General features: G+C 45.3%; 1 protein-coding gene and 1 pseudogene across 1 annotated transcript in view; one reads left to right on the forward strand and one right to left on the reverse strand.

Annotated features, from left to right (window-relative positions):
- Positions 1–1,895: 1,895 nt before the first annotated feature.
- Positions 1,896–8,451, forward strand: LOC144673146 (uncharacterized; annotated as a pseudogene).
- A 5,912-nt stretch (positions 8,452–14,363) lies between these two features.
- Positions 14,364–24,972, reverse strand: part of LOC144673147 (uncharacterized) — a 51,436-nt gene continuing 40,827 nt past the window's right edge. The window contains exons 6-7 of the mRNA XM_078535134.1: positions 21,322–22,328; positions 14,364–15,064 (exon numbers count right to left, since the gene is read on the reverse strand). Of these exons, the coding sequence (XP_078391260.1) occupies positions 14,364–15,064; positions 21,322–22,328 (1,708 nt within the window). The remainder of the gene's footprint in view (positions 15,065–21,321; positions 22,329–24,972) is intronic.

The raw sequence follows: 24,972 nt of genomic DNA on the forward strand, positions 1-24,972 counted from the left end.
GTAAATAGCGAGGAGGAAACCCTTAGACTATAGGACAATATAGATGGGCTGGTCAGATGGGCAGAACACTGGAAAATGGAATTTAATCCCAAAAAGTGTGAGGTGATGCATTTCGGGAGGACTAACTAGGCAAGGGAGTATATGATGAATGGTAGGACCCGGGAAGTACAGACCCTCGGTGTGCATGTCCATAGATCCTTGAACAGAAGAACTAGGAGCAGGAGTGGGCAATTCAGCCCCTCGAGCCTGCCCCGCCATTCATTACGATCATGGCTGATCTCATTTTGGCCTCAACTCCAATTTCCCAACCTCACCCCATAACCTTTCAACCCATTACTAATTAAGTCCGTGTGGTGAAGGTGCTCGCACAATGCTGTTAGGTAAGGAGCTACAGGTTATTCACCCAGTGATGAGGAAGGGACATTGTTGTTGTTGATTTGGAGAAATATCAATTTGTGTTTATATCACACATTTATTGTTATATAGTTTACCAAGACATTTCACAGAAATGTTAGAAACCAAGGAGATACTTGGGCAGGTGGCCAATAATTTGGTCAAAGAGGTCGGTCTGAAGGAATATTTTAAAGGATGCAAATGAGGTAGAGAGGCAGAGAGATTTAGGAAGGCAATTCTAGAGTCTTGGAAACTGACAGAATGGCAACCAGTGATGGAATTATTAAAATCAGTAATTCTCGAATTCGAGAAGAGCAGATATCTCGGGGGGTATTGTGAGGCTGGAGGAGGTTACAGAGATAGGAATGATCACAACCATGGAGGAAAACAAGGATGAGAATGTGAAAATTTAGGTGCTGCTTAAATGAGTGCCTTCAAATCATTTGTATAGTTTGTGAATGGCTGTGAGCCAAGCACTGATCCTTGCAGTATCCCACAAATAACTGCCTGTCATCCTGAGAATGAGACATTTATTCCAACTCTGTTTTCTGTCTTTTCACCAATTCTCAATCTATAACAGGATATTACCCCAATCCCATGCACTTGAATTCTGTTTATTGACATCCTGTGCTTTGTTTAGTAACCTTCTCTCTCTGTCTCTCCCACTCCTCTCTCTCTTACTCTCTCTGTCACATTGAATTCTCCAGCCCAGCGAGTTCTGGATGCTCCATCATTGAATATATTTCCGGCTGAGATGGAGAGATTTTCGATCTCTCAGGGAGTCGAGGGATATGGGAAGTGGGTGGGAAAGTGGAGTTGAAACCCAAATTCAGCCACGATTGTATTGAATGGTGGAGCAGGCTCGATGGGGTGTTAGGACTTCTCTTGTTCCTATTTCGTATGTTCTTATGGAGGCCAGAGTCTTGTGTTGGCCCAGACCGGGTGGCAGGTTCCCTCCTCTGATGGACATTAGTGAACCAGTTGGGTTTTTATCACGATCCAGCAGTTTTCATGGTCACTTTTTCCCAGTGCCGGCCCCACAAATTACCAGATTCGTTCAGCTCAATTTCACAACCTGCCTTTATGTTTTTGTGGGTTCTCTCTCACTCCCTTTTTCTGTTTTAAATCAATTTCACAGGTTATTAGAAGGGGAGGATTTGCAGTCGGGAAACTGAAACCAAACATCACATCAGGATCTGATGGAGTCGCCTAATTCATCTGAAACTGAGTATCTTCAGATTTTGAACATGGAAGAAAAAAGCACTGTTCACAATGGGGAGACACCGTACACGTGTTCTGTGTGTGGACGAGGCTTCAGCCGATCATCTGACCTGACGGAGCATAAATGCAGTCACAATGGAGAGAAACCATGGAAATGTGGGGACTGTGGGAAGAGATTCAAATCCCCATTGGAACTGGGAACTCATTGGTGCACTCACACTGGGGAGAGACCATTCACTTGCTCTGAGCATGGAAAGGGATTCACTCAATTAGCCAACCTTATGGGACACCAGCGAGTTAACACAGATGAGAGACATTTTAAATGCCCACAGTGTGAGACGTGCTTCAAAAGTTCTGTGGAACTAAAGTCCCATCAACGTGTTCACGCTGATGAAAGACCGTTCAGGTGCTCTCACTGTGGGACTGGGTTCAGACGATCATCTGAACTCATGGCACACCAGCGAGTCCACACTGGAGAGAGACCATTCACCTGTTCCAGGTGTGGGAAGGGATTCATTCAGTCATCCAACCTGCTGCTGCACCAGAGAGTTCACACTGGAGAGAGGCATTTACCTGCTCTGAATGTGGGAAGGGATTCAGTTGTTCATCCAACCGGCTAAGACACCAGAGAATTCACACTGGAGAGAGGCCATTTACCTGTTCCGAATGTGGGAAGGGATTCATTCTGTCATCCAACCTGCTGCTGCACCAGAGAGTTCACACTGGAGAGAGGCCATTTACCTGCTCCGAATGTGGGAAGGGATTCAATCAGTCTCCTGCTGAGACACCAGAGAGTTCACACTGGAGAGAGGCCATTTACCTGCTCTGAATGTGGGAAGGGATTCAGTCAGTCATCCAGCCTGCTGAGACACCAGCAACTGTCGTGATGGGATTTTGCTCTTAATAACATTCAGGACTGAAGTATGTTCATTATAGTGTGTTTCTGTAGACACTAATAAACTCCAGCCCACTTAGATAAAAGTCAAATAAATCAGCATTGTGTTAAACACAATGCATTGATCCTTTTTACTATTTTTAACACGTTAGTTCCTTTTGGATGATAATAAACTCCAGCCCAGTTACAGATTCTGGATAAAATTGGAATAAATCAGCTTTGCGATGAACAGTTGAGTCGTTTTGATATTTCTAGCACGTTAGTTCCTTTTGAAGGGCTCTCCCTCTCCCCTGTCTCCTCCATCCTCACCTCCAGCAACAACTGTGAGGAGCTCATGGAGCTTCTTTGTCACTAAGATTGAGACAATCTGATCAGCTGCCTCTGCTGCTTCCCTCCCTCCCACTAGCCCACTGGGACAAACTATCTCTAAAGGTCCCTCTTGTCCGAGCCTGAACTCGTGATTAAATGACAAAGGGGATGATGGTGCAAGGCAGCATTGGGTGATAATGAGACGAGGAAATAAACTAATGGGACAAGTGGAGAAACAACACAGGCTCAGAGGAGGGATAAATGGTAAAAGAAGAACCATTACCAGCACCTACTGTCAGAAAAAATGGGAGCAGTTGTTGTGATCTGAAATTATCAAAATGATTGTTGAGTCCAGAAGGATGTAAAGTGTCCAATGAAAGATGGGCTGCTGTTCCTCGAGCTTCCATTGAGCTTCATTGGAACAGTGCAGGAGGCCGAGGTCAGAGTGGGAGTGGGTGGAGATTAAACTGATAAATGACCAGAACCTCAAGGTCACACTTGGGGACTGAAAGGTGATGTTCCACACAGCAGTTACCCAATTGGGATTTAATCTCCTCAATGTAGAGAAAACCGTACTGTGGTCAGTGAATTGACAATACTGAATAGCAAGAAGTACCAGTAAATCACTGTGCCCCTTGGAAAGTGTTTTGGGCCCTGCAATGAGGGAAGGGAGGAGGTGGATGGGTGCTGCTGCATCTGCTGTGCTTGAATGGAAATGATTCACACTGATGTTCATAAGAACACAGGAAATAGGAGCAGGGTTGGACTAAAAGGCCCCTTGAGCCTGCTCCACCATTAAATGTTCTTCCAGCTCAACTCCATCTTCCCATCCTATCACCATATCCCTTAGTGCCCAAATATTTATGGATTTCCATCTTGAACATATCAAGATGGAGAACAACAGACTCAGTGCAACTATTAATCTGGGAAATGCACAAACAAGGTGCATGTGAATTACAAATTCACCTCTTCACTGCTTGGTAATCATGTTAAATGAGCTTTACACTGGCCCCATGCTGAAATCTAGTCATTCTCTGACGGGTATTCTTAATGGTATAATTAGCAAATTTAGAATGAAAAATACCCTCTGCTTCACTGTAAGGCTGAGAGACAATTTTGTAATTGATTCATAATGTCACAGACTGGCTCATGAGATCTGCTCATTTCATCTAATCTTATTTTCAGCTAATGGGAGAATGGCTGAAACAGGGGATGGTGAATAACAGCTCGAAACCACAGTCCCCTCTCCCACTGCCATAATGATCCTTACAACATACAGGAATTTGGGACAATGTGACTTAGATGCTCAGATTAGCTCTGCCTCCATATTATAGGAAGGAGCGAAGCACTGGGGATGGTGCAAAAAAGATTTACTGGAATGATGCCAGAATTGGAAAATATGTCAAATTCACAAAGATTTAACAGATTGAAAAGTTTTTTTCTCTGGAAAAGAAAGTGAGGGATGACTTGACTAAGGCCTTTAAGATAATGAAAGGGGTTGACAGGGTAGACAAGTGGAAGAGTTTTCCACTTGTAGATGGTTGAGAATAAATATACGTTAGTCATCAATAAATCTAATGCACACTTCATATGCAACTTCTTCAATCAGAGATAAAAGCAGAAAATCATGGCAATACTCAGCACATCCAGGAGAATCTGTGAATTGAGAAATAGAGATAAGTTTTCAAGTCTGCTCACTGGTGCACTGCAGTTCTGATGGAAAGTCACAGCCCTGAAATTTAAATACATCTTTCACTCTCCACAGACACTGCCAGATCTGCTGAAAATTCCAATATTTTGTTTTTTTATTTCAAATTTACAACACCACCTTTCTCTAACTGTGGTTGCCAATGTAGAGCACATTCTTAGAAGAGTTTGAGATCGCAGTGTGAGCTGAAACTCATGTTGCAAAATCACACCATGAAATCACACCAGCTGAATGTGGAAATGGACTGACCTCGTTATTCCATTTTCTGACACAGCAGCACAGTCATACCTGTGGGAGACCATTCAGATACTTCATGTGTGCAACCCTTTGCTCACTGCCCACCTGCTAACACTCCAGTTTTAGAAGGTCGAAGGATTAGATCCACAATTGCTACATTCCAACTGACAAGACAGAGTTTCAGTAGTCAGAATATGGGAAGAAAAATCACTTGTCTGTGCCGCTGCTGAGAGTCCAGTGAGTTCAGATCTAACTGTCAGGTTTTGTTCTGTTGTTAATTACACCCAGGACAGAACTATGGTGGAGGGGCCGTGCACTATGGTTGCCATATCAATATTAATAATTTTATGTATTGGCCCTATGGCGCCAATCATCATCGGATCATAAAACATAATTAGCTTATCAGAAAAGGCCTTTCAATGGCGGTACGTTTACCCAGCATTCAGTGGGGGACAGAATGTGCTCTATCCTCACGACAGGAGCTCTTGGCGCAGGCGCAGTAGCTGGCAGTGACTGGTACATGCGCATTGCGATCTCTGACTGGAGCATGCGCAGTACCGTCTGTACCTGGAGCTGGTGGAAGACGCTGAGAAATGGCGAACACAGGCGAGTAAAAGGAGCCGGTGAGTGGGGGAGGGATGGAGGCGGCGGAGTGGGCGGGGAGGCTTCATGAAGACCCTGTGAAGGTCTGAAATCTTGAATAAGAAGGTACCGGTCTTGCGGTTACACCGAATGGAGAGGAGACAATTCCGACCCGCGTCTCCTCTCGGAGACAGGCCCGAGTTAACAACCGCCATCTTCACAGGGGCAACGTGCAGCAAGGCGCATGCGCGGTCATCCTGGTCCAGGTAGCAGGAGGAGAGGATGTTGCGCATTTCTATCCTGGACTGAGGGATGGATTTTGGAAACTCCTTTTACTGGGTGTTAGAAGGGGAGGATTTACACACATCAAACTCAAACCAAGAGAAATGTTTGTCTCATCTCAATTTCTATCTTGGAGTGACAGTTAGTGCTTTTGTAAATTTCTTTTACTGGATCTTAGAAGTTAAGGGTTGACAGATGGGAAACTCAAATCGAATATCAATTCAATCTGGCAGAGTCACTCAATTCGTGAGGACTTGAATATCATCGACCTTTAAATCTGGAAGGTAAACAGTTGGCCTGTCTGTCTGTGGGCAAAGATTACTTGTAGGAGAAAGAATAATTAACTGGGGAAAGCCAACTTCAATAAGGTGAGAATGAATCTGACCCAGTAAAGTGGAATCAAAAGTTGGCAGGAGAAACTGTAATTGAGGAATGGGCTGCCTTAAAGAGGAAACAGATCAGACACAGTAAAGACATATTTTCACAAATGAGGAAGGTGTGGCTAACATATTCACAGCTCACTAACTAAGAGAAGAGATTAAGATGAAGATGAATAAGTCTGCTAACAGAGATATCAGGTGGCTAATACAACCGAGAGACAGGCTGAAGAAAGAGGATTCAGAGAGGAATTGGAAAAAGAAAGTAAGAGAAGCAAAGAGAGAGTATGAGAAGAGACTGGCAGCTAACATGGAAGGAAATCAAAACGCTTTCTCTGGCTTATACCTAGTAACAGGCCGGTAAAAGGAGAAAGGGGCTGGTTAGGGATTTAAAAAAAGGTGATTTACCCATTGGGACAAGGGGTATGGATGAGGTATAAATGAATATTTGGCATCTGTCTTTACCAAAGATGATGCTGCACAGGTCATGGTTAAAGAGGAGGTAGTTCAAACACTTGTGGTGTTTAATATTGATAAGGAGAAGGTATTATATAGGCTGTCTGATAAAGTTGACAAGGCACCAGGATTGGATGAGATGTATCCAAGGATACTGAGGGAATTCAGAGTGGAAATTGTGGAGGCACTGACCATATTATTCCAATCTTCTTCAGACCCATGTGTGGTGACAGAGAACAGGAGAATTGCAAATCATACACCTTTGTTCAAAAAGGGTGTAATGATAAGCCCAGCAACTACCAGACCAGTCAGTTTAGCCTTGCGAGTGATAATTCTGGGCAAAATTAATAGTCACTTAAGCAAATGTGGGCTAATTCAGGAAAGCCAGCACAAGTTTGTTAAGGAAAAATCATGTTAAACTAACTTGCTTAAGGTTTTTCAAGAGTTAACAGTGTGGTTGATGAGGGTAATGCTGTTAATGTGGTGTACATGGTCTTCCAAATGGCATTCGATAAAGTGCCACATAACAGACTTGTGAGCAAAGTTATAGCTTATAGAACAAAATGGGCAGCAGCAACATGGATACAAAATTAACTGAGTGACAGGAAACAGAGAGTAATGATTTTTCAGAATGGAGGAAGGTTGAAAGTGGATTTCCCCAGGAGTCAGTGTTAGGACTCCTGCTCCTATGACCTAGACCTTAGTGTTCAGGCACAATTTTGAAATTTATGGGCACAGACTGTGTAGAAGGTCCTTTCTCTGGTGGACCTTAGTGAACCAGTTGAGTTTTTGTGACAATCCAGCATCTTTCATGGTCACTTTTTCCTAGTGCCGGCCCCACAAATTCCCAGATCCATTCAGCTCAGTTTCACAACCAGCCTTTGTGTTTTTGTGGGTTCTCTCTCACTCCCTCTTTCTGTTTTAAATCAATTCCACAGGATATTAGAAGGAGAGGATTTGCAGTCAAGAAACTGAAACCAAACATCACATCAGGATCTGATGGATTGCACAGTTTATCGTAGCCTGAATATCATCGGATTTTGAACATGGAAGGAAAAAGCACTGTTCAAAGTGGGGAGAAACTGTACACGTGTTGTGTTTGTGGACAAGGCTTCAGCTAATCATCTAATGTGGCAGGACATAAATGCAGTCCCAACAGGGAGAAACCGTGGAAATGTGGGGACTGTGGGAAGGGATTCAATTACATGGAAAGACATCAGTGCAGTCAAACAGCAGAGAGATCGTTCATCTGCTCCGAGTGTGGGAAGGGATTCACTCGTTCATCCTACCTACTGAAACACCAGCGAGTTCACACTGACGAAAGACCTTTTAAATGCTTGGACTGTTGGAAGTGCTACAAAAGTTCCTGGGAACTGATGACCCATCAACGTGTTCACACTGACGCGAGACCGTTCAGCTGCTCTTACTGTGGGACTGGGTTCAGGTGATCATCTCATCTGACTATGCACCAATGAATTCACACTGGGGAGAAGCCATTTATCTGTTCCAAGTGTGGGAAGGGATTCACTCAGTCATCCAACCTGCTGAGACACCAGCATGGTCACACTGGAGAGAGGCATTTCACCTGTTCAGAATGTGGGAAGGGATTCACTGATTCATCCCATCTGTTGACTCACCAGCGAGTTCACAGTGAGGAGAGACCTTTTCGATGTCCAGACTGCGGGAAGTGCTATAAAAGTTCCGGGGACCTGGTGTCCCATCAACGTGTTCACACTGACGAGAGACCGTTCAGGTGCTCTCACTGTGGGACTGGATTCAGTCGATCAGCTAATCTTATTTCACACCAGCGAGTTCACACTGGGGAGAGGCCTTTCACCTGCTCTGTGTGTGGGAAGGGATTTACTCAGTCATCCAACCTCCTGAAACACCAGCGAGTTCACACTGTGGAGAGACCGTTCACCTGCTCCGAGTGTGGGAAAGGATTCACTCAGTCATCCAACCTGCTGAGACACCAGCAGGTTCACGAGTAACTACAGTGATTGAGTTTTGCAACTGAACCATGTTTCACTGGGGTCTGTTTCTGCTGTTGTTAGTAAACTCCAGCCCAGTTATAGGTGTTAATATTCTGGATAAAAATAAAATCATTAAGCTTTCAATTAAATAGATGATGTTGAATCTTTTTACTATCCCTAAGACATTAGTTCCTTTCGAAGGGCTCTCCCTCTCCCCTGTCTCCTCCATCCTCACCTTCAGCAACAAGTATGAGGAGCTCATGGAGCTTCTTTGCCACTAAGATTGAGACAATCCGATCAGCTGCCTCTGCTGCTTTCTTCCCTTCCACTAGCCCATCGGGACAAACTTTCTCTAAAGATCCCCCATGTCCGAGTTCTGAACCCACATCTTTCTCCAGTTTCTCTCCCATCTCCCCTTCCTGCCCTCTCAGAGCTCACTTTGTCCATGAGACCCACCTCCTGCTCCATCGACCCTGTTCCCGCTAAACTGCTGATCACCCATTTTCCCCATGTTCACTGATATTAACGGTTCTCTCTCTCCTGGTACTGCCCATCTCTCCTTCAAATCTGCCATCATCACCTGTCCTCAATAAAACCAACACTTGACCCCACGATCCTATTAAACTACCGCTCCAGCTCCCACCTCCTTTTGCTCTCCAAAGTCCTGATCACCTCCCAAATCCATGTCTACATTTCCCAGAACTCCATGTTTAAATCCCTCCAATAAGATCACTGTCCCTGTCACGGTATCGAAATAGCTCTTCCCAAAGTCACCAATGACACCCCATGTGAATGTGACAAAGGAAAACTCCCTCGTTGTCCTTCTCAGCCTGTCCACAGCCTCTAACAACGTGGACCAAACCGTCCTCCTCCAACGCCTCTGCACTGGCGGCCAGCTGGGTGGGACATGATGAAACAATGTACAAACAATTCAAGGGCTGACTGACTTCAAGAAATAACCGGGCAGACAGGGAATGTCACCGTTACAACAAGGAGAGTCCGTGGTTTCAGTGAATGAACCGACAGAAGGGTGTTGTGGAGAATCTAAAACACTCAACATGAGTCAGCTGTGAGATGGAAAAGCAACATTAACGACAAGTATGGGGATACAGGAGAGCTCCAAAGACATCTCATCGATACAAGTTTCTCCCGTACGCTTGGAGTATTTTGTGGACATTACAGCATTGATCATGATTACAGAATGAACCGTGTGCCCTTGTTTATAATTTCGATCCTGTACGTTCATGCCTATGTAGAAATGGTCTGCATCCATACCTGGTTCCTCTGTTATTCCCCTCCCACCCCACACCACAAGTGCACTTCCTCTGACCTTCTCGACTTTCTAGCTCCTTCTCACTGTCTCCCTTTCCATCAAAAATCAGCAAATTGTTAAAAAAATCAATGTAAAAATAATGTCTAACTTTGTTATCCCGACATTAGCAAGAAGTCCCCTTATGTCCCCATTGGACATATGTCCATTCGACCATACCCTAATCCTTCTGTAAATTAACCATGTCAGTCAGACAAAGCAGAATTATTAACTTGAAGCATATATTTGTTAATGGCGCATTCCCACCTTTCAAGGGTTAGGACAGGTTAGGAAGAAGGTTCATATTGTTATCATTCAGAACAACCCAGATTACAAAGGAACAACTGATCTCAAAGACAACCTCTTGTAGTGTGTGTGGAGGGGGTGTGCTGAATCAGGTTTAAATGGGTTAAATGATATATGTTTTCTACATTAGACGATCACATTAAAATCTGGAACTCAAATGGGTCTATGGATTTGTGTTAGGTGGGAAGATCGGGATCAGTGTATTACTCCAGGGAGCCTAATGATCAGAGGGACAGTATTTCAGAACTGATTCCTGTGATAGCAGCAATCCCACTGCTCTCTGTGAAAAAGACTGATGGAAATATTTAAAGTGGAAACCATAGGCGTGTTGGAGGATGATGGACACAAGGATTTTGTGAACTATTTGAGGATAATGGTGAGGGGAAAGGAATGGATCTGGAAAGCAGCAGACACTTCATGTTGCTCCAGGAGAAGTTGGGCCTGGTTGTGCGGGTGTCAGGTTTTACACAGCACACAGTCAGCCTGTGGTTTCACCCTGGATGAAGGATCTCCGAATCGTACCATTTACATCACTGGATGGGATTCTCAGGAGCCATGTTGTCTGCTTGGAGAGGAAGGTTTGTGTTATAGCTAATGAGAAGCAGCACAGACAACCACACACAGAGACCCACACACACATTCTCTCTCTGTCTCACACACTCAGACATCTTCTCCACACCCACACACATTTACACACACTTCCACACTCAGGGACACACCCGCATTCATACAAACAGACACATGAGGACACATCCTGTCCTATCAGGTGGACAACACCGACCAAAGTGACCAATACTGGGGATAAAGTATTGGTGCCTATGAAGAACACTGTTTTTGGCACATTCAAGTCAACATCACCCTCCATAGCCTGTGAGCAGTTTTGACCATCCAATCTCACCCCTTTCTCTGAACATTAAATCTATATTGAACAACATCTGGGACAGAGGCTACAACACAATTAGAACAATGAGCTGTCTATTGCCAGCTTTGGTGACAGTGGGAGGTAGTGTAAATTTCAGAACAACTTCCTGGATAATTACAGCCTCTAATTTCCTCTTGGAATGACTTAAAATGTCAATTCCTCTCATGTTGATGGTCTGTTTGATGAGAGAATTCTGAGACAGGTCACATGGAGAAAGAATATCACGTTGTTTTGACTCTGTATCCAATATTACCCTGAGTTTGTTCATTGCTGTCCCAATGTCCTGAGACATGTTCCTATGTTCAAAAGGAACTATTTTGTGTTAGCAATATTAAAAAAGACTCAATAAATCATGTGTTTAACACAAATCTGATTGTTATCCAGAATATAAACCCCTATAACTGGGCTGGAGTTTATTACCATCAGCAGAAACAGACCCCAATGAACATGGTTCAGACCTGGATGTGATTCACAGCAAAATCCAATCACTTGTTAATTGTGAACTCACTGGTGTCTCAGCAGGTTAGCGACTGAGTGAATCCCTTCCCACACTCGGAAAAGCTGAACGGCCTCTCTCCAGAGTGAATTCATTGGTGTCCAGTGAGTTGAGATGACCACCTGAACCCAGTCCCACAGTGAGAGCACCTGAACGGTCTCTCGTCAGTGTGAACACGTTGATGGGACATCAGTTCACTGGAATTTTAAAGCACTTCTCACAGTCTGGGCATTTAAAAGGCCACTCGGCAGTGTGAATTTGTTGATGTGTCTGTAGGTGGGATGACTGAGTAAATCTCTTGCCACACTCGGAGCAGCTGAACAACTTCTCTCCAGTCTGAACCTGCTGGTGTCTCACAAGGCTGTTTGAAGGGGTGAATCTTTTCCCACACTCGGAGCAGCTGAATGGCCTCCCCTCAGTGTGAAAAAAACAAAAAGCTAAAAGCTACTGCGGATGCTGGAAATCCAAAACAAAAACAGAATTACCTGGAAAAACTCAGCAGGTCTGGCAGCATCGGTGGAGAAGAAATCAGTTAACGTTTCGAGTCTTCATGACCCTTCGGCAGAACTGAGTATAGTTAGGAGAAAGGCACCTCTCTCCTAACTATACTCAGTTCTGCAGAAGGGTCATGAAGACTCGAAACGTTAACTGATTTCTTCTCCACCGATGCTGCCAGACCTGCTGAGTTTTTCCAGGTAATTCTGTTTTTGTTCCCCTCAGTGTGAGTTTGTTCATGTCTCAGCAGGCTGGATAACTGAGTGAATCCTTTCCCACACACTGTACAGGTGAATGGCCTCACCCCAGTGTGAGTGTTCTGGTGTATTGTGAGTTCTGATAAATATGTGCTTTCTTTACCACCTGTCCTGCCACCTTCAGGGACCTGTGGACATGGACTCCGAGGTCTCTCACTTTCTCTACCCCTCCCAATATTCTCCTGTTTATTGTGTATTCTCCAGCTTTGTTTGCCCTCCCCAAATGCATTAGCATGAATTTGCTTTCTCTTTTACAGCTGATTTAAAGTTGCAGATTTTGCACCAAAGGTTAAATTAGGATTGATATTCAAAGTTAGCTATTTAACTGCAGCAACAACTTCAGCTAGGAGTCAGTGAATTAAGAGGAAAGATCCCAGACAGCGGTTCTTCAAGGTACACTGCAGGCCTGACAGCTCAATCAGCTCCACTCTCAGCTCAGGAGAGCTCAACAACTCCACATCCTGTCCACAGGAGAGTTCTCCTGGTGCAGTGGGACCAACATTCGTGCTTTAACTAACACCCCACCAAAAAAAACTGGATTAATCAGTCTGATTGCTGTTTGTGGAATCTTACTGTGCACAAACTGGCTGTCATGAAACAGCAACAACTTGTATTCATATAATACCTTTAATGTAACAAAACGTGCCAAGGTCCTTCACAGGACTTTCATAAAGAAACATTTGACATCGAGTCACATGGGTCGATATTAGGGTAAATAGACAGAACCTTGATTGGAGAGGCAGATATTAACAAGCCTCTTTAATCAGGAGAGAGAGCAGGACGGGTTTTGGGAGGAAATTCCGGAACTTTGCGCCTCGGAACGGCCACCAATGGTGGAGTAATTAAAATCAGGGATGCTAAAGAGTACGGAATGAGATAGCACAGGTATCTCAGTGGGTGTGCGACTGGGAGTTAGAGATAGGGAGGGACGTGGCCATGCAGGGATTTGTTAACAAGGTTACGAATTTTAAAATTGAGGCATTGCTTGAACAGGGGCCAATTTAGGTCAATGACTACAGGGGTGAAGGGTGAAGGGGGCTTGGCCTGATAAAGCTCACGGACAGCAGAGTTTTGGATGATCTCATGTTTCTGTGTGGGGACGGGGTAAATGTGAGAGGCCGGCTAGGAATGTATTGGGATTGTCAAGTCTAAAGGTAACACAGACATGAGGGTTTGAGCAGCAGATGAGCTGGGGGTCAGGTGGAGACAGGCGACGTTATGGAGATTGAAATATCTGGTGTTAGTGATGGTGTGGATATGTGGTCAGAAACTCATCTTGGGGTCAAATAAAAGACCAAGATTGTGAACAGCGTGGTTCAGTCTCAGTCAGTTCCCAGGGAGAGGGATGGAATCGGTAGTTGGGGAACGGAATTTGTAGTGGTGACTGAAGACAATGGCTTTGGTCTTCCCAATTTTTAATTGGAGGAAATTTCTGCTCATCCAGTACTGGATGTGGGATAAGCAGTTTGATAATTTAGTAACAGTGGAGGAATGGAGAGGGATGGTGGTGAGGTAGAGCTGGGTGTTGTCTGTGTACATGTGAAAACTAACATGGTGCTTTTGGATGATGTCACAGAAGGAGGGCCTCATGGACAAGATGAGCACTGAGAGGACATGAGGGGAGATGGGAGAGAAACTGGAGAAAGATGTAAATTCAGGGCTCAGACAAGAAGGAACCTTACAGACAGTTTGGCCTAGTGGGAGAGTGGAAGGGAGGGAAGCAGCAGAGGCAGCTGATCGGATTGTCTCAATCTTAGTGACAAAGAAGCTCCATGAGCTCCTCACACTTGTTGTTGGAGGTGACAGGGGAGAAGCAGAGTATTGGAGATATTAAAAAGATTCAACACACCTTATATTTCACACCAAGTTGATTTAATTGATTTGTATCAACAATATTAGCCTCTATAACAGGGCTGGAGTTTATTAACATCAGCAGAAACAGACCCCAATGAACATGGTTCCATCCAGGATGTGACTAACTACAGTGATTGATTTTGCTGTTACTTGTCAACTCGCTGGTGTCTCAGCAGCACAAATGACTGAGTGAATCGCTTTCCACACACAGACCAGCTGACTGGTCTCTCCCCAGTGTGAACTCGGTGGTGTTTCAGTGGGCAGGTTGAATTAATGAATCCCTTCCTACAGTCAGGGCAAGAGAGCAGCCCCTTCTCCAGTGTGAATTCGCTGGTGTCTCAGCAGGTTGGATGACTGAGTGAATCCCTTCCCACACACGGAACAGGTGAAAGGCCTCTCCCCGGTGTGACTGCGCTGATGTACAATGAGGTCAGATGATTGCCTGAACCCAGTCCTGCAGTGAGGGCACCTGAACGGTCTCTCGTCAGTGTGAACACGTTGATGCAAGATCAGGTCCTGGTAACTTTTATAGCACTTCCCGCAGACTGAGCATGTAAATTGTCTCTGGTCTGAGTGAACCAGCTGATGTCTCAGTAGATGGGATGACCTAGTGAATCCTTTCCTACACTCAGAGCAGGTGAATGGTCTCTCCCCAGTGTGATCTCGCTGGTGTGTCAGCAGGTTGGTTGAAGTAATGAATCCCATCCCACGCTCAGAGCAGGTGAACGGTCTCTCCCCGGTGTGAACTCTCTGGTGTGTCAGCAGGTTGGTTGAACTAATAAATCCCTTCCCACACTCAGAGCAGGTGAATGGTCTCTCCCCAGTGTGAACTCGCTGGTGTGTCAGCAGAGTGGATGACTGAGTAAATCCCTTCCCACACTCAGGGCAGGTGAATGGCTTCTTCCCAGTGTGAGTGCGTTGATGAGTTTCCAGGTCAGACGGGTAATTGAATCCCTTCCCACAGTCCCCGCACTTACACGGTTTCTCCCCAGCATGAGCAGCGCTTTCTGCTTCCATGTTCAAAGGCCGATAATATTCAGGTCCTGATGAATCAAGTGACTCTCTCAGGTCTTGGTGTGAGTTTCCCAACAGCAAATCTTCTCCTTCTATTACCCTGTGAAGTTGATTTAAAACAGAAAAAAGGGAGTGAGAGAGAACCCACAAAAACACAAAGGCAGGTTGTGAAATTGAGCTGAATGAATCTGGGAATTTGTGGGGTCGGCACTAGGAAAAAGTGACCATGAAAACTGCTGGATTGTCTTAAAAACCCAACTGGTTCACTAATATCCTTCAGGGAAGGGAACCTGCCACCCAGTCTGGGCCTACACAAGATTCGGGCTTCTAGGGGAGGAGGGAGAAAAAGCGAGAGAGAAGTGAGAGATGCAGGAGAACTCTGAAGGAATCTCCCCAGCCCTCAACCTCCACCCACTAGACGGGCCAGGGTAGCCGGTGTATGTGAACACCATCACCTCCAACTTCCCCTTCAAGTCACACACCGTCCTGACTTGTCTGACATCCAGTACTGGATGAACAGAAATTTCCGCTATTTAAATATTGAGAAGAATGAAGCCAATGTCTTCAGCCCCCGTTACAAACTCCACTCCCGAGCCACCGACTCCATCCCTCTCCCTGACAACTGTCTGAGACTGAACCAGACTGTTCACAACCATGGTGAAATATTTCACCCCAAGATGAGCTTCCAACCACATATCCACCTCATCACCAAGACCGCGTATTTCCACCTCAGTAACATCGCCCGACTCCACCCCAGTCTCAGCTCATCTGCTGCTGAAACTCTCATCCATTCCTCTGTTACCTCTGGACTGAACTATCCTAACACACTTCCAGCCAACCTCCCATATTCAACCTCCCTGTAATCTTGAGGTCATCCAAAACTCTGCTGCCCATGTGCTTACTCGCACCAAGTCTTGTTAACCCATCACCCCTGAGCTCACTGACCTACAAACGCTCCGGGTTAAGGAGAACCTAAATTATAAAATTCTCATCCTTATTTTAAAGGCTGTGTTTGCTGCCGTTGTGCAAGCGCAGTTGTGCTGTTTTATTCTGTCTTCATAGGGTTAATCTCTCCTCCTCCTCAGGCTCAGGTCACCACTGCAGACTCACCGTGAGGAAACGCAGACTGACCTGGTTACAGTGTCCATCAATCAGCCAACTCAGTCAACAGCAGAGAGCTTTGATTGTACAGTCCTAATCTCTAATGCTTTTTTTTAAACGCATGCTGTTCTTTGAAATGCCTTGGAAAGTTTTATTAAGTTAAAGGCACCATTTAAACACAAATTGTTGTTGTTGATTTGGACATATAGCACTGTTCCTTCATCACCACTGGGTGAATAACCTGTAACTCCTTACCTAACAGCATTGTGGGAGCACCTTCAACACACGGACTGCAGCGGTTCAAGAAGGTCATACATCATCTTCTCCACAGGCAACTGGGGATAGGCAATATTTGCTGGTCTGGTTAGTGAAAGGGCAGGGGAGTGGGACTGGCTAATGTGCTCTTGCAGAGAGCCAGCATGGGCACAATGAGCTGAATGGCCTCCGTCTGCATTGTAATCATTCAGTGATTCAGTGACTGGTTGAGAAAGGACCTACACTGGAGGCCAGGGACCAACTTCTGTAACCAACACCCACCCTGATACAAACCGGCTCTTAATTGGTCTGTCTGTGTTTCTAGACTCGGTTCTGCGAGCAACGCCTGCAATAAAACAATAGCAAAATACTGCAGCTGCTGGAAATCTGAAATAAAAAGAGAAAATGCTGGAAATACTCAGCAGGTCAGGCAATATCTGTGGAGCTAACATTTCAGGGTGTGCAGAATGATTTAGGGGGAATAAAAATGGTGCAGAATTTGATGGTCAATATAAGCTCAGAAGTGGAAGAGAAATGGACTATAGCACAGGAAAAAAAATTCCTGACTGTGAAAGATACTGTGGGAAGACAAAGCTGGTAAGACAGCTGGTCAGGGGATGGGTAGATGTGGAAACCTTGTTTGGACACAATCAGCAGAAGTAACAGTTAAGTGCCAAACACAGCTAAAGTGCATCCAGTATTAGAGACAGAGGAAGTTAGACAAAGGCAGAGAGGTGATCAGGGAGGGCAGAGGTGAAACAGAGCAAAAGATGGACATGGATTCAGATCCACAGTAAAGGAGCCACACTAGCCCCAGAGCGATGGAACCTCTAAAAAATAACAGAGGAGAGAACTAAAAGCTCCAAAATGTAGATGAATGGTCAAAAACACTCAACTCTGAAACAATTTCAGTTTTCAACTTTAAACTCTCCTGCAGGAGCCTGCAGCTAGAAAGATATCAGAAGCACTGGAGTCAGAGAAAAATCTCCCAGTTGAGGAAATACCCGGGGAGCGGGGTGATGTCACCGTGTAATTGTCGATGTGTGATGATGTCACTGTGTAATTGTCGATGTGTGATGATGTCACACACACGAACACAGAACATCTGGGTCTGTGCAAACCAGTGATCACCACACATTATGAAGGATGGGAGGATCCTTGAGAGGGGGCAGAGGAGATTTACCAGAATGGGTCGAGGGATGAGGGATTTTAGTTGCAAGGTTAGATTGGAGAAACTGGGATTGTTCTCCTTGGAGCAAAGTAGATGGAGGGAAGATTTAACAAAAGGTGCACAAAATTATGAAAGGTTTACGTAAATTAGGTAAAGAAAAGATGTTCACAGTAGCAGATCGTGAAAGGATTATGGGTCGCAGATTTAAGATTTTGGGTAAAATGTACAGGAGGTATGTGAGAAAGAAATGTTTGCACAATGAGTGGTAATGACCTGGAACTCAATGCATACAGTCAGAGGCCGATAGAATCCAGGCCCTGAATTTCTATCCTGGACTGAGTATGGCAGGTTTGGGAAACGGTTTGTACAGAGCATTAAAAAAGGATGATCCAGGTCCTGATGAATTGAGTGACTCTGTCAGATCTCAACCGTCTGTAAATGTTCCCCTTCTAACCCCCTGTAAAAGGAGTTTCCAAAATCCATCCCTGTCAGTCCAGGATAGAAATGCACAACATTCTCTCCTCTTGCTCGCTGGACCAGGATGACCGCGCATGCGCCCTGCTGCACATTGCCCCCTATAAAGATGGCGGCCGTTACCCCGGGCCTGGCGAAGGGAGAAATCCAGAATTTTTCGGCCCGTTCTCTGCAAACACAAGACCCGTACCTTGTTATTTGGGGTCTGAGGCCTGCACTGTGTCTTTATGAAGCCTCCCTGCCCACTCCGCCGGCTCCATTCCTCCTCACACACCCACTAACTCTGTTAGTTTGCTCCACTCGACATTCTCTCACCCGCACTGAGCAGCTTCCGTCACAGACCAGTATTGCGCAAGCTCATGAAATGGGCCGCACTGCGCATGCTCCAAGCACACACCCTAATACGCATGTGTAGGGAAGCTGCTGTTGTGAGGATAGGGCACATTCTGGCCCCTGTTGAAGGCTGGGTAATCAGGCTGCCATTGAGAGGTCGTTTTTTTGAATAGAAAATTATGTTTTGTGATCCGATGACGAACGAAGCCCAAGACCAATATATAAAATTATTCAGTCAATTGGTATGACAAACAAAGTGCATGGGTACTCTGCCATAATACTGTCCCAGGTGTAAATAACTGCAGTAAAACTACCTACATTTAGATGTGAACTCACTGGAGTCTCAGTCGGCAGTGTGAACAATTATTTTTTCTTCCCATACACAGAACATTTGAACTCCGTCTTGTCCGTAAGAACAGCCGGTGAACAATCCTTTCACAATGTCATTTTACCCCTAAATTCCAGAACCATTGTGCATGGATTTGGGAGGTAAGCATGATTTTGGAGACGGAAGAGTGGTCGGAGATTGGATGCGAATTGCAAGCATGTCGGGGACAAGGATGTACTCGTGGGAGGGAGAGAAGCAGCAGAGGCAGCTGATCTCAATTGTCTCAAGATTCTCAAGATTGTCTCAATCTTAGTGACAAATAACTAACTTGTGTTAGAGATGTTCTTGAAAATTCAACATCCTCTGTATTTGACAGAATGTTGGTTTATTTGAGCTTTATCCAGAATATTAACCTTATAACTGGGCTGGAGTTCATTAACATCAGCTGAAACAGACCCCAATGGGTATAGTTCATTCTTGTACATTATTAACAGCAAAATCCAATCACTGTAGTTCGTTGTGAAGTCGTTGATGTCTCGGCAGGTGGGATGACTGAATGCATATCTTCCCACACTCGGTGCAGGTGTACAGCATCTCCCCAGTATGAGAGCGCTTGTGTAGAGAGAGGTGGGATGATTGCCTGAATCCAGTCCCATAAAGAAGGAATCTGAACGGTCTCTCATCAGAATGAATACATTGCTGGCGGATCAGTTCCTGAGAACTTGTAAAGCACTTCCCACAGTCTTGAAATTTAAAAGCTCTCTTTGATGTGCAATCAGATTGTATAAATTAATGAATCTCTTTCCACACAGCGCAGATGAATGGCCTCTCCCCAGTGTGAACTCGCTGGTGTGTCTGCAGGTGGGATAACGGAGTGAATCCCTTCTGACACTTTAAGCAAGTCAATGGCCTCTCCACAGTGTGAACGCTCCAATGAGTTTCCAATTTCGATGGGTAAAAGAATCCCTTCCCATTGTCAACATTTGCACAACTGCTTTCAGTTGTGACTGCATTTATGTTTTGACCATGCCAGATGATCGGCTGAAATCTCATCCACATGCAGAACACTGTGAATGGTGCTTTCTTCTCCCATTTTCAAAATCCCACAATTCTCTGCGGCCCAGAAACCACTCTGTCCAATAGAAACGCCCTCTGAAGAAGGGTCATACAGACTCGAAACTGCTGTCAGGCGTCGCAAGGGCCAAAGACATAAAAGTTCATTCACAAATGTTACAGAACGGATAGGTTATAATCGCCAGGAAAGGCTAAATAGCCTGAAGCTCTTTTCTCTGGAAAAGAGAAGGCTGAGAGATGACCTGATAGAAATAGGATAAAGAATGGAGTTGGTAGCTCAGGAATGAAAACAATGGCTTCAATCTTCCCAAAATTTAATTGGAGAAAATTTCTGCACATCCACAAACATTCTGATAATCTAACAAAAGTGGAGAAGTCGAGAGAGGTGTTGCTGAGGTAGAGCTGGGCACTGTCAGTGTCCATGTGATAACTGACACTGTGTTTTCAGATGATGTCGCTGTGGGGAGAATGTTGCTGAGAAATAAATGGAGGCCAAGGCTGGATCCTCTGGGGACACCAGAGGTAACTGTGGGAGTGGGAAGGGAAGACAATCCAAGTGATTCTCTGACTATGATTAGATAGAGAATGGAACCAGGAGAGAGCAGCCCCACCCATGGACGACAGTGGAGAGGTGTTGGAGCAGAATGGCGTGGTCAACCTTGTCAAAGCAGGTCGAGAAGGGATAGTTTCCCTTTGCCACTGTCACATAGGATGTCATTGGTGGCTTTGATCTGAGCTGTTTCAGTACAGTGGCAGGGGCAGAAACCTGATTGGATGGATTCAAGCAGGGAGTTCTGGGAAAGATGGAGATGGATTTGGGAGGTGTGAACACTTTTCAAGAGTTCAGAGAGGAACTGGGGATTGAAGATGGGTCAATACTTTGCAAGGACAGTAAGAGTTAAGTAATTGTTTTTTGAGGAAAGTGTGATGATTTGAAGGAGAGAGGGATAGTACCAGAAGAGAGAGAACTGTGAACAATATCAGTGAACATGGGGAAGTTGGGGGATCAGCAGTTTAGTGGGAATACGGTCGATGGAGCAGGAGGTGGGTCTCATGGACAAGATGAGCACTGAGAGGGCAGGAAGGGGGATGGGAGAGAAGCTAATGAAAGATGTGGGTTCACAGCTTGGACAAGGTGGAACATTATAGAGGCAGTTTGTCCCAGTAGGCTAGTGGAAGGGAGGGAAGCAGCAGAGGCAGCTGATCGGATTGTCTCAATCTTAGTGACAAAGAAGGTGCATGAGCTCCTTACACTTGTTGTTAGAGGTGAGGATGGAGGAGAGAGGGGAGAGGGAGAGCCCTTCCAGAGAAACTAACTTGTGTTAGAGATATTAACAAGACTCAATATGCTATATTTAACACAAATATATTTTATTTGTCCTTATCCAGAATATTAGCCCCAATAACTGGGCTAGAGTTTATTAACATCAGCAGAAACAGACTACAATGAACAAGGTTCAGTCCTGGATGTGATTAACAGCAACATCCTGTTCATTATTTGTGAACTCGCTGGTGTCTCATCAGTTGGGATGACCAGGTGAATCCCTTCCCACACTTGGAGCAGCTGAACGGCCTCTCCTCAGTGTGAATTCGCTGGTGCTTCAGGAGGTCAGAGGACACAATGAATCCCTTCCCACATACAGGACAGATGAACGGCCTCTCTCCAGTATGAATTCGCTGATGTCTCAGCAAGTGGGATGACTGTGTGAAGCCCTTCCCACAGTGGGAGCAGGTGAACTGTCTCTCCACAGTGTGAATTCGCTGGTGTCTCAACAGATCGGATAAATTAACGAATCCCTTCTCACACTCAGAGCAGATGAATGGTCTCTCCCCAGTGTGAACTCGCAGGTGTGTCAGCAGGTTGGATAACTGAGTGAATCGCTTCCCGCACTCGGAGCAGGTGAACTGCCTCTCTCCAGAGTGAACTCTCTGGTGTATCAGCAGGTTTGATGACTGAGTGAATCTCTTCCCACACTCGGAGCAGGTGAACGGTCTCTCCCCAGAGTGAACTCTCTGGTGTTTCAGCAGGGTGGATGACTGACTGAATCCCTTCCCACACTCGGAGCAGGTAAATGGCCTCTCACCAGTGTGAACTCGCTGGTGTGTCAGCAGGTTGGATAACTGAGTGAATGCCTTCCCACACTCGGAGCAGGTAAATGGCCTCTCCCCAGTGTGAACTCTCTGGTGTGTCAGCAGGTTGGATAACTGAATGAATCCCTTCCCACACTTGGAGCAGGTAAATGGCATCCCGCCAGAGTGAATTCGCTGGTGCCTCAGCAGGCTGGATGCCCAAGTGAATCCCTTTCCACACTCGGAGCAGGTGAACGGCCTCTCTTCAGTGTGAATGAGCTGGTGTCTCAGGAGGGTGGATGAATCAATAAATCCCTTCATACATACAGAACAAGTGAAAGGCCTCTCCCCAGTGTGTGTGCGCTGGTGAGTATCCAGCCTGGATGGATAATTGAATCCTTTCCCACAGTCTCCACATTTCCATGGTTTCTCCCCACTGTAACTGCATTTATGTTTTGACAGGTCAGATGATCGGCTGAAGCCTCGTCTACACACAGAACACGTGTACGGTTTCTCCCCACGGTGAACGGTGCTTTTTCCTTCCATGTTCAAAATCCGATGAAATTCAGGTTACCACTAATTGTGCGACACCGTTAGATTCTGATGAAACATTGGGTTTCCCAATTGAAAATCCTGGGGAAATAGTTTAAATAGACAAAAGTGAATGAGAGAGAAACCACAATATCACAAAAACAGGTTGTGAAATTGAGGTGAATGAATCTGGTAATTTTTGGGGCCAGTACAAGGAAAAAGTGACCATGAAAACTGCTGGATTGTCATAAAAACCCAACTGGTTCACTAATGTCCTTCAGGGAAGGGAACCTGCCAACTGGTCAGGGACTATACAAAACACCAGCATCTACTGGGGGAAATAGAGAGGGAGATGGGAGAGGCAGGGGGTGAAGGAAAGGGATTTTATGCATCTGCAATTCTACCAACATCTCCCAAACCCTCAGCCTCCATCCCCTAGAAGGACCTGGGTAGATGTATGTGAACACCATCACCTCCAAGTCACACACCATCCTGATTTGTTTAACATCCAGTGTTGGATGAACAGAAATTTCCTCCATTTAAATATTGGGAAGATTGAAGCCATTGTCTTCAGTCCCTGCTACAAACTCCACTCCCTAACCATCAATGCCATCCATCTCTCTGACAACTTTGAGGCTGAGCCAGACTGTTCACAACCTTAGTGTCATATTTCACCCTAAGCTGAGCTTCTAACTACATATCACTAAGACCGCCTATTTCCACCTCAGTAACTTTGCCTGCCAATAAAATAATAGCAAAATACTGCAGCTGCTAGAAATCTGAAATAAAAAGAGAAAATGCTGGAAATACTCAGCAAGTCAGGAAGTATCTGTGGAGAGAGAAACAGAGTTAACATTTCAGGGGTGCAGAATGAACTACAGGGAATAAAAATGATGCAGAATCTGATCATCAATATAAGCTCAGGGGTAGAAGTGAGATGGACTATAGCACAGGAAAAACAACTCCTGACTATGAAAGACATGGTGGGAAGCTATAATTGGTAAGCCAGCAGCACATGATCAAGGCAGCAGTTGGCAGAAGTAACCCTAAAATGCTAAACAGAGCTAAAATACACCCACTATTAGAGACAGAGAAAGTTAGACAACAGCAGAGAGGTGATCAGGGAGGGCAGAGGTGAAAAAGAGCAATGGATGGACACAGAATCAGATCCACAATAAAGGAGTCACACCAGCCACAGAGCTGTCTGACCTCACACAGATAAGAGGACTAAAAGCTCCAAATTGTAGATGACTTGTCAAAACTACTCAGCTGTGAAACAATTTAACTCTTTTTAGCTTTGGAAACTCCTGCCGGAGACTGTAGCTGGAAAGATATCAGAAGCACTGAAGTCAGAGAAAAATCTCCCAGTTGAGGAAATACACTGGGAGCGGGGTGATGTCACCGCGCAATTGTCGGTGTGTGCTGATGTCACAGTGTAATTATCGATGTGTGATGATATCACAGACATGGACACAGAACATCTGGGTTTGTGTAAACCACTGATCACCACACATTATGAAGGATGTGAGGGTCCTTAAGAGGGTGCGCAGGAGACTTACCAGAGTGGTTCAACGGGTGAAGGATTTTAGATTAGTTTGGAAAAACTGGTGTTGTTCTCCTTGGAGCAAAGTAGATTGAGGGGAAATTTGATAGAGTTATACATGTTTATGATTGGTTTACATGAGGTAGTTAAAGAAAAGCTGTTCACATTATCTGATCATAAAAGTGTTATGGGACACAGATTTAAGTTATGAAGCAAGATTTACAGGAGGGGTGTGAGCAAAAATTTTACACAATGAGTGATAATGACCTGAAACTCATTACTTACTCTCAAAGGTTGATGAATCGAGTGAGTCTGTCAGATCTTGATCTGATGTTTGGTTTGAGTTTCCCATCTGCAAATCCTTCCCACGTGATATCCTATGAAAAGATTACAAAACAATCAATCACTGTCAGTCCAGGACAGAAATTGAGAAATATTTCTCTTGGTTTGAGTTTGCTGTGTGTAAATCCTCCCCTTCTAACCCCCTGTAAAAGGAGTTTCCAAAATCCATCCGTCAGTCCAGGATAGAAATTCACAACATTGTCTCCTCCTGCTACCTGGACCGGGATGACCGCGCATGCGCCCTGCTGCACAGCCGCTCCCCCGGGCCGAGCAGAGGGAGAGACCCAGCCATTTCCGGTCTGTTCGCTGCAAACGCGGGGCCTGTAGTTTCTTATTAAGGCTCTGCGGCCTGCACCAAGTGTTTATAAAACCTCCCTGCCCACTCCGCTGGCTCCATTCCTCCCGCACACCCACTAACTCTGTTATTTTGCTCCAGTCGCCATTTTCTCACCTACTCTGCGGCTCCAGTCACAGGACAGCACTGCGCATGCTGAGGTAATAGCCCGCAATGCGCAGGTGCGAATCAGACTCCGCACTCCGCATGCGTAAGACTCTGGCGCTCTGGATAGGGCACATTCTGTACCGCGTTGAATGCTGGGTGGGAGGACGTAATTGCATATCAAATAAAATTTTCTGATCCGATGGTAATTGCAGTTTTAAGGCC

This window comes from Cetorhinus maximus, unplaced genomic scaffold (assembly GCF_964194155.1).
Source record: "Cetorhinus maximus unplaced genomic scaffold, sCetMax3.hap1.1 HAP1_SCAFFOLD_305, whole genome shotgun sequence".
In the NCBI taxonomy this organism is placed as follows: Eukaryota; Metazoa; Chordata; class Chondrichthyes; order Lamniformes; family Cetorhinidae; genus Cetorhinus; species Cetorhinus maximus.